This window comes from Triticum dicoccoides, chromosome 1A (genome assembly GCF_002162155.2).
Source record: "Triticum dicoccoides isolate Atlit2015 ecotype Zavitan chromosome 1A, WEW_v2.0, whole genome shotgun sequence".
Classification (NCBI taxonomy): domain Eukaryota; kingdom Viridiplantae; phylum Streptophyta; class Magnoliopsida; order Poales; family Poaceae; genus Triticum; species Triticum dicoccoides.
The window spans coordinates 591501850-591512610 of record NC_041380.1 but is presented as its reverse complement, the minus strand read 5'-3'; the positions used below and the strand labels follow the sequence as shown (position 1 = coordinate 591512610).

At 44.0% G+C, this 10761-nt stretch overlaps 1 protein-coding gene and 1 non-coding gene across 2 annotated transcripts; both read right to left on the bottom strand.

The window, feature by feature from the left end:
• Positions 1–459: 459 nt before the first annotated feature.
• Positions 460–532, bottom strand: TRNAR-CCU. The gene has a single exon. It is a non-coding gene; the product is annotated as a tRNA-Arg (tRNA).
• Positions 533–4154: 3622 nt separating this feature from the next.
• LOC119293666 (sister chromatid cohesion 1 protein 1-like) lies at positions 4155–10556 on the bottom strand. The gene is made up of 19 exons (XM_037572053.1): positions 10489–10556; positions 10329–10387; positions 10174–10218; positions 10062–10081; positions 9902–9978; positions 8315–8411; positions 8106–8187; positions 7938–8016; positions 7631–7791; positions 6933–6970; positions 6680–6832; positions 6410–6578; positions 6272–6327; positions 6040–6199; positions 5873–5969; positions 5446–5576; positions 5248–5332; positions 5032–5144; positions 4155–4617 (listed from the first exon to the last, which is right to left on the bottom strand). Exons 1-19 carry the CDS (start codon positions 10554–10556, stop codon positions 4535–4537), a joined length of 1773 nt encoding a protein of 590 aa, XP_037427950.1. The 3' UTR covers positions 4155–4534.
• Positions 10557–10761: the final 205 nt, after the last annotated feature.

Below are 10761 nucleotides of genomic sequence, written 5' to 3'. Positions count from 1 at the left end.
GGGAAAGCAAGTTTCAGATTCTTATACTTGCTAGTGTCCATGTGCGTTGCGGGGATGAGTAAAACACAACTTTTTGCCTAAAGGTGGTGGTAGTGAGTGTGCGAGTTTTGCTCAACATTTTTACTTGGAAACAAAATGAATTTTGTGTTATGGTCACCTTGTGCTTCGTCCAAAGGGAAAAAAGGTTCGAAAACAACTTTCACCTATGCGATGGTGGCACGCTTATTAGGCGCAGCATCTCCTTTGCTCCAGTTATGTTTCAGATTCTTACTCCTTTTGGAGGTACTGTCTAGTTTTGACACAAACTCTGCACAAAGTTAGCGGGCATAGCCTGCAAGTTTTGCTCAACATTTTTCTCTTTGGAAACAAAATTAAATTTTGTGTTATGATCACCCTACTTCATCCAAAGGAAAAAAAATCATTTTTTTAATGAATATATAAAACAATTACTAATAGAAACGCGCCAGGTAGGGGTCGAACCTACGACTTTCTGCTTAGGAAACAGACGCTCTATCCACTGAGCTACAGGCGCTTTACGCTGCAAATTTCAAATTAACTGAACCTGTCCGTACCATACGAGTTCCATCCGTGCAAGCCAGGGCGACACCGAGTTTTTTGTTCTTCCGAACAGAATAAAAACTTGGTCAGAGTTACAAAAACTTGGTCAGAGTTACAAAAACTTGGTTAGAGTTACAAACGAATAAAAAGACACACGCATAATCCCAGACGAAAGTTCTTTTTTTTTAACTGTATATTCCAGATGAAAGTTACAGACGAAGAAAACACACAGACGTAAAATTCCACAACATATTCCAACCCGCCACCTTTTTTACCTTTACCTTTACGCACAGCAGCCGAATCCGCAACACTTGTGCAACTCACATCCAATTATGCACCTGTCTGTCCGTCCCTGGCTGCCGCCTGCCAAGAAGTTCAACCGGGAAACCGTGTTAAGAAACGGATATGTGCCGCTTGTTCCCGAATAGAATCCGATGCCTCACTAATTCTCCCACTTCCCTTGCTTCCCCAGCTTTACTGAACCCCCACTTGCCCCAACAAAGCACCTTTCTCTGAATAATGCCCCCGTTCTTATCGCCATAATTCCGGCCCGAACCGAAAAATTCCTTCCGGTTCATGAGCCGCCTTGTCGTCGCCTCCACGGAAATCCTTTGCTGCAGATTCCATGTTCCTGAGATGCCGCCATTGCGTGTCCGAACACCGTCGACAACGGTCAGGGTGTGACTAAGGCCCTGTTTTTATTTTCAAGGAACTGACGGGAACACCGCCTTTCAAGTAGAAGGAGCTGTTTTTTAGTGTGGAAAAAACAGAGTTTTTTGCTAGAAAAAAAGAAATATAAAACAGAGTTTACCAGTTAATCAAGGGGAAAAAGTGATAATCAGACCATGGCCTAGTTTAGGACACATGATTTTCTTAAAAAAAATCCTGGTCATATTGTGCATGAACAAATATTCATGTGTTTCTTTTTTTAGGTGCCAACCACAGCCAATTTTCTTTAGAGACGCACATGCATCCTGGTCTCAACACGTCACCGGTACAAATTGTCTTTTCACTAGCATTGTAGCTTAGGACTATGATCTACTACTTGTAGTACCATGAGTAGAGGAGATTTAAAGGTGCTTTCTCTAGAAGGTTAGGAAAAGGGTCAGGAGGGGAGCTACCAGTAAAATACCCTTTGCTTTAGTCCTGGTCATCCATACCATACTGATTAGTGATATTTCTTATTCTTTACTGCAAGTAGTGTGATCAGCTAGTGCATCTTTGGAGGAGTTGATCCATCGCCACCCCATCATTGCGGAGATTAGCGGCGATGATGATGGTTTAGGCTCTTTTTAGACATGTTCATGACAAATGTTTTCCAGGGTAGGGCCCTGGCTTGCTGGTTTGGTGCCTCGAAGTCAGCACCGGATGACAAAGCGAAGGCAACCGCGAGAGAAAATGGGCGGCATCATGACTATCAAGTTGGTTAAAGCCTAAGCTCCATCACCCAAAGGAACATCATTGCTTCAACTCCCCTCACTGACACTAATGGCGGTTTTCATTTCTTTGTGTTAGTATAATGCAATGTGGGTCGGGATACTAGCTTTGCTAGGGTTAGGGCTTGTTCGTGCACATGGGTAATGGCTAAAATGTTAGCAGCAATGTCCAAGTCATGGGCCTCACCTGCTTCCTTGTGGTTCCGGCAGGATGAAAACAGAGACTGACTGAAATGAGACTTGCACTGCACTTTGGATTGGAGTTCCTGATTTGCATCCGGTTCCATTCGATTATTGAGCAATAATTGGTGCATGGAAAAACAAGCAAGCGTGTAGGTCGGGCGAATCATGCGGACAATTGCAAATTGTTCGAAAAGGCTGTAAGTATCCAGTAGACACAAGAAATGTCAAAAGTGACTTGATTCACCACTGATTACATACATTATGGCCTTTGTCAACAATGAGAAGAATATCCTATGAGTTGGGCGGAAGACTAGCGTATAGTAAGTCTACTATTGTGTAAAGATTGACAAAACCGACCTTTACAAGAATCATCGCCAGTCAAGATGCTAGCTGATTTGCATGGCCTATGAATGTGAATGCGAATTTTGGTGAGTGTGTGGCAATGTTGCCAGGAAGACTAGGGTATGGTAAGAATCATCGCAGCAGCAGCAAAAGTATTAAGCCAAAGACGCGTCACTGCACGTCTGCACCAGTGCAGCACTGCAACATTAAGCATGAACTGAAGCAGCATCAAGCGTACCATGCTTTCAACTTCGGACATCCCGGCGCCTACTTCAAGAACGCAGAAGAATCGCTTGTCCAATAACATATTCAAATCAAATGAGGCAAAGAGGGGCGAAACGCACACCGTCTTTTCCCGATAGGCAAAACCGGATGACAAAGCGACAACAACTGCAAGAGAAAACGGGCAGCGGCATCATGACTACCAAGTTGGTAAAAGCGTCTCCAAAGCCTAAGCTCCATCATCAAAGGAACATCATTGCTTCAACCCCCCTCACTGTCACTAATGGTGGTACTTATTTCTTTGTGCTATTAGTATAATGTAATGCGCGTTCAGATCCTACCTTGCTAGGGGCGGGGCTTGTTCATGCACATGGTTAATGGCTAAATATTAGCAGCAATGTCCAAGTCACGGGCCTCACCGGCAGGCTGAAAAGAGGGACTGAAATGAGACTTGTGCTGCACTTTGAATTGAAGTTTCCAGATTGTGTTCGGTTCCATTTCGATTATTGAGCAATCATTGATGTACACGTGGACACGCTTATTGTCTCAAAGGATCTGCATGGAAAAACAAGCGTGTAGGTCAAATCATCGTCTGGCAACTGCAAATTCTTGGAAAAAGGCTGTAAGAATCCAGCAGACACAAGAAATGTCAAAAGTGACATGATTCACCATTGATTGCATACATTATGGCCTTTGTCAACAATGAGAAGAATATCCTATGAGTTGGATGGAAGACTAGGGTATAGCAAGTCTACTATGGTGTGAAGATTGCCAAAACCGACCTTTACGAGAATCATCACCAGTCAAGATACTAGCCAATTTGCATGATTTGATATGCATGTGAACGCGAATTTGGGTGCCGCCCATGGAGTGTAGGTGTAGCAATGTTGCTGGGAAGAATGCCGAAGAAGATCAGGCAGGCGCTTCGCCGGACAAATCATCACCCCCGCTGTCATATTCATGCCCGCGCCAAAGCCATCACGCGACACCGTAAACTTGCATTGGAAGGAGTGATCTTCTCTGATGCAGTCCTGAGGCACATATCAACTTGACACAGTTCAGCCTTTAGGATATGATGAAAACTACTCTGCTCTGTGGTAAGGTAAAACGCAGATCTGCTACTTTCGGTACCTGCCTGAATACTGAAGCAAGCTTCTTTGTTTTTAGGAGCAAACAAGGGAGGGCGATTGCCCACCTGAACACATGCATTGCGACGAAAGACCAACATCGCAATCACAGTTTCTTGTTGAACGCTGAAGCTTCAACGAGAAAAGCCATTGCCACATACTAGAAGATATGTTGCAGGCAACCAGATTAAAGCAGCAGCAAGCATGGTAAACTTGCAGCTTCGGACATACCGGCACCTAGTTCAAGAACGCACAAGAATCACTAGTCCAACCAAATGATGCGAAGAGGGGCAAAACGTGCATCATCATTTGCGATAGGCAAAACATACAGTAGTATAATAAATATCCGGTTAAACATACTTAACCAGCTACTCTCCGGTACAATAAATATCCCCCTGATCAACATAGTATAAGCAACTAACCTACACACCGCCTGTCAATCCTCTCGATTCTTTCAGCGTGGCATATCTTACAGAATTTCCCTGTGGCCTGACCAAACTACCGCAATAACACAGCACCATCACTCGCTTGCTTCCCACCAGCAGATGCAACTAAGCAGCTTCCTACAAGACTTCTTCCTGTGCAGACTTAAAACACTATAGATATATAAACATGAGATGTGCAAGAGGCTCCCGGTTCTTCCGTGTGTTTAAGATTAGGGAGAGATCACATGTTTGTGCCCCTCGAGATCAGGATGGGCCCGTATGGTTCCACCTGCGTGACCTTGATGCTGTCGAGCGTTGCTAAGACTGCACAAGATAAAACCCGCTGTGAACAATAGTTTACATTCAGTGACATGACCAAACAGAACGGTTAAAAGAGTTGCACTCAATGTCCTAGGGGGTTATCTGTCTAGTCGATGCTATCAAGGAAACTTGGTGGTTTCTTCCCCGGTTCTCATGCTATGACACATATATGATCTGCTTTTAACACCGCAGCTAAGTTAACCTGTCAGAATTTTTTAACCCAGCCAAGACCCAGTATAATGAAAAAGAACAAGCAAGCATGGCATGTAATGTGTGTAATTATAGTTACTGTCCATGGAAATTATGAATACTCAATAAACAGCAAAGCAACTATATAAAATCATGCAGTAAGACCTTTGATTTCTTATTTACTCTAGTGATTGCACGATTTATTCACAATGTAGAACTATTCCATACCACATGTTTGATAGAATAGGCGGGCAGCCTGTGCTGTATTCATCCCATAAGTTAGCTGGCTTAGCGATTCAGACGGCGGGGCATCCGGGCTCTCGAAGTGGAGCTTTAGGTACCTGCATGAATTTAACTCCAGCATCACATGATGTACACACTTGTACTCCGCGAGTCAAACATAAGCCACCCAGGAATTATCAGCAATGTTCTCAGGATACTTACGAGTGAATTGATTCAGTGATGTGATCGGGAGGACTGGATTGCTTTGTGAACGGGGTTTGAGTGGGTTCTGTTTCTACCATAAGATCTGAAACAAGAAATGTTTTTAACTGCTGTTTTCGTGGAGGAAACAGGATTGAAATACTCATATCCATAAACAACAGTTTAAGGTAAGGACAGAAAGGCAGAAATGCAACCAACCAGGAGTTGGTTCAATATCTGAAAGCCTTCTCAGCTTGCACTCCCTCCCTTCCTGCTCCATTGGGAATTCCTCTTCAACTGGATCAAGGTTCCCCAAGCTCCGTCCAGATGAAAGCTGCCTCCTCTTGGCCCTGCACAATAGTCCTCAGACAGTTACACTAAGAAACTAAGCAAGACAATGAAAAACCACAGGAAGCTGCCACTTATGATGGTTAACATCAATGATCAGTCGTTTTCCTTTATGTACAACGCAACGTCAGGGAGACAGCTCTAACAGTTTCTAGACAGAGCATAGAAATAAAAGGATAACCCAGTACAAAGAGAAAACTTTCTTAATCACCGAGTTTTTTCTTTCATCACAAGATCACATAGTCAATTATTCGTGCAACTAATAAAGAACAAGGTTACTATCAGTATCAACAGTCACCTTCCGCTTCCAGATTGTAACAGTATTTCTGGATCCAATGGCAGAAATCCCCCCCTTCCAGAGCCACCAGAGCTTGAAGCTGACCTGCGACTTAGCCCTACAGCATAGTTGATGTAATGAAGCGGCTAAAGAAGAAGGAACTTAAAAAAGAAAGGTTTTCAACTTACCAGGACTTCCAGGTGTAACACTAGGGTCACCATGCGGACCATCAAAAACACCTTCAAATTCTCCACTCTTGTTTGCTCTCATCTTTTCAATGCCATCTGTGAAGTCCATTGGTGTGAAGCCCATTGGTTGAGCTCCCATTTCATTCTGATCTCCTTGAGGCTGCCAGTTTAACCAATTATGAGATAAATGTTGATGAAAATAAATCAATAGAGAAATGTGTTCTGAAACAACCTGAGGCGGAGAGTTTCTCGGCTGCTTTTCTTGTGATGATGATGATGATGTATCTCCTATATGAGATAGTGTGCAGCTTGGAATTAGCACTTTTGCAAGTTAAAAGGTGGGTGACACAAAGTTCAGTGTTATAGTTACCTGAAGAAGATGAGGGCTTTGGGGGCTTGACTTTGGTGCATTCCTTCCAGAGCTGCATAAGCTGCTGAGGGTAATATATCTCTTGTGAGTCATCGGAGCAAGACATTAGGGCAGACGGTGGCAAGTCCATGAGCTCGCCTATCTTAATTGCCTTAATAGGATTGATTTTCTGCAAATAGTAAACAGCAAAACAACAATTCGGTAAGTACAATGCATGAGTTCAGAACTATCGGAAAATAGGTGGTTCCAATCAATAACACGTTGACATACACTCCTGACTTGACGCCTTTTAGAGATGAGGCTTGATGGGTCCTTCAACCATGACTGATATACATTTCCTGGGATCATTATCTGGTTGTCCATGATCACTTGGGGGCCCTTGCCGCGTGCTTTCCTCTTTGCTCGTTTAGTTGGTTGTTGCTCCTATATTGCGAAAAGCAACCTCATGTAAACAACATCAAATTCCTTTTCCATATAAGAGTTTCAACTAAAGCCAACTATTCATCAGGTAAATGGTACAGACCGTCGTCTTCTGCTCCTCTTGCTCCTTCAATGAATCCCCTGCAGAAGATACTTGCCCTATAGTATATGAGTAGCTGAACTGGGTCCAGTGGTACAACTTCTAATATAACATGCAACCAGTGAACTAGCCAAAGGACAATAAGCTACATGCAAGATTCGTTTCAAATAGAAAGGTTCCACATCAGTTTACTTGCAAATCCAGTACGTATTATAAGTGCTGCTCATGATCAGTCATAACATAGAAAATTACCAAAAATCTGTAGTAAATTCAGCTGCAATCAATACTACACTACTTATCCACTTAATCTATAATATATAGTCCTGCCGCATTCAAATTGGCCATTTACAAAACCGACTGGGGATAATGAGCGAAGATGATATGCTTAGAACCAGCGCTACTTGACCGAATAGCCATAGCGCACAATATGCTAAGCACCAGTGCAAATCTTAAGCTCTCACAAATAACCTTAAAGTTGTACTATTCCAGAAGAAACTCAAAGAAAAAGTCAATGTGTTCAAACAAGTCTTGGTGGAAGTTTCCCTGAATTGAAATAACATGGTAAATGTGTCGCAGACTCGAAATGAGATGAAAATTGGTGTCTATTAGCGTTAAACCGAAATCATTTCCAATTTTACTATGTGATAAGCCATTTCCCACTGTAGCATCATCAAATATACTAGTCATGTGCTTAATTTCACCTTGTTGAGGTTCTTCGCGGATGGAGGATGGGGCAGCACACTGTTCCCGTTGTTGAGGAGGGTCTTCTGGCCTTGGTGGAGAGGGAACTAGTGTACTTGGAGCCTCTGGGTGTTCATCGAGAGTAATATGGACTGTGGTGTCATCATCTGCTATGTCAAATCTGGTGACAAGGTAGTATTGCACAATGAATATTGGTACTCACCACCAAATTAAAAGAAAACGCAACATTGATGATACGAGAATGGCACACTAAAATAAGAATAACTTTTCTTTTCTTTTAATTAGGGAAATTTAAGTCTCCTTTACCTCTCAAAACGATTGAAGATGTCAGTTTCAGCAAGACCAGACTCAAAATTATCGACCAGGGTAATGTTGACTGCCTCAGCTGAGATACGATCATAAAGAACCAAGAGTTAATAATCAGTAGCCCTTAAGAACCCTCAAAGAGCAATACCAAAGAGCAGAAAGAAATACCTTGATGATGACGGTCGGCGCGAGAGATGTCATCATCATCCAGGTTGACATTGACATACTGTTCATCCAAATCCTCCAGGCGCTGCACAAGCATAGACTTCAGTCAAGATGAGTGCAGGCAATTCAGACAGAAACTAGGAGACAGAAAAATCCATCCATGCATTTAATCAGAGTTTCAACTTCCAGAATACACAGATGACAATGATTACCATTCCCCGGAACCTGGCAGTATCAGTATCTGTGAAAAGCACGGGCTGCTCCACCTCCATATCCATCGCGTTCTCTGGCAGTGTTACTGCTTCATACCTGCAAGAAGCAGAACTTTCAGATAAAATGACACACTGCTTTCTTAATCTTAAGACAAATCATTCTCCATAAACCCCTTTTCTCAATGGCAATGGCACAGTAGCAAGACGTTAAATATCTCATTTGGAGTGCTAACAAACTTTCAAAGGCGAGCAACAAGAGTCCGCTCTCTGATCATGACAGAATGCTAAGATATGTTATCAGTTTTCCAAGGTGATAAAGATCCCCTCTGAACATAGCATTATTACTCAAGTACCATACAACCCCCAGATCTGCTATAATTAGATCATACATTCTCAAGAGATTGACTGATACTGAATAAGAAACTAATACCAAAATAATAAGTCAGCACTGAACAACCCAAAACCAACCAATATCTCACTGTCCCAGCCAGCCACCCCATTATTAAAATTGTTAAGATAACAAATGGACAAACTATGTCCTAAAAAAGCTGGAGAAACTATAAAATTCATAAAGTCTTGCATAGAATACACATACATATTGGCCGGAAAAACCACCTTGCAACCTGGAGCTGATTAAAATTGGCTAACCCACACATAACAATCAGCAACATACAGAGACATGAATACCCACATGAACCCTTGCACCAACAGCTATAACACCCAAACGACCCCACTTAGCCAAAGTTGCAACCCATGAATTTAATCAAACAATCAGAATATCAAGACAGGAGCCACAAAATCATATGAAGGTCTATATGAATAGCTGCTGCCCCAGAAACACAAGAACAGAGTCAAGTTACAGCAGGATCACACAGAAAGGACCCACGGCTAGGGCTGTGCATCCCAGTTACATTTCACGCAATCAGTGATATGGCATTTTCTAGAAACATCTGAAAACACCACAAAGTAGTGCCGTTGGTCATTGTAAAATCAGTAGTGCGGAATGCAGCACACACCAATAGTTACCAAGCAAGCTGACAGACTGACAGTGTTATTAGGCATCTTAAGAAATTTCATAAACAAAGAAAGTTCAGTTGTTCATTCGGCTACTTTGGAACCTTACAACAGCCTCCAATCTAAACCATCAGACTAACACCACACGGTCTAAAGACACAAAGAAAATTCCATTTCCACAGAGAAATGGACACCAACTTTTCATCATCACCACGCAAACACATTCACAATCTTCTATTAGAAACATCTGAAAACATCACAAATCACATATCATCGTAAACTCAATACTGTACAATGCAGAACACACCAATTGGTGGCAAGCAAGCTGACAGAGACTGCATTGCTATCGAGCCTCTAAGAAATTTCATAAACAGACAAAGTTAAGCTGTCCATACATAGAGCCACCTGGTACCTTGCAAAAGCCCCCAATGTAAACCATCAGGCTAACACCACACGGTCTAAACACACAAGGAAAACCCCATCTCCAGAGAGAAATGGACGCCGGCTCTACATTATCACAACGCAAGCACATTCAGAAACTTGTGGCAGGGCATGGAGACGGAGAGCACTCACTTGGCTTGAGCCTTGCCCTTGGGGAGGACGGTGTGGTCCACGGCCGGCCTGATCTTCCACGCCTCGTTGATCTCAATCTGCGGAAGGAATCAGCACAAGCATGAACCCAAGCACCAAATCACCAAGCAGGATGCAGAGGAAACTGGAAGTCGGAGTTTACCAGGAGACGGGACACGTCATCTGCGAGGAACAGTTGGAAACGGTGAGAATCTGAAGATTTCGACAAGAAAAAAGTGCGGCAAGCAGCGAGGGAAGGCAACAGATGGACTGACCGTAGAGAAGCTTCACCTTCCTCTCGTACACGATCACCACGCCACCTGCTCATCACGCCACCCAAACACACAGGCAACAAACACGCGTCACATCCCCGAGGGAGAACAAGAACAAATCCGTCGAGAAAAGGAGCGAAATAACCCGGACGGCTCACCCATGAGGATCCCGGAGAGCCTGAGCGCCATGGGCACCGACGGGTTGAGGATCTCCTCGCTGCAGCAGCATCAGACACATCGCACCACACGCGAATTAAAATCGGGCGAACCGCGAGGTCGTAGCAGAGGAAAACCGGCGGGATCGGGTCGGTGGCTCACCAGATTTTGATGATGTCGAGCTTGTCGAGGCGCTTGCGGTTGATCTTGGCGTGGAGCGTGGCGGCCATCCTGCAGAACATAGGAGGGTCAGAGGAGATGGAGGCGAGGCGACGAGGAGCCCGCATTGGGAGCGGATCGGACGGACGCGTCGGGAAACGCCCGGGACCGAGCAGAAAAACGCGGGACAGGCGAAATCGGTGGCCGGCGGCCGCGACGAGGGGACCGAGCGGCGGCGGCCGGCGAGGAGGGAGGGGAGGGGACGCACCATATCTG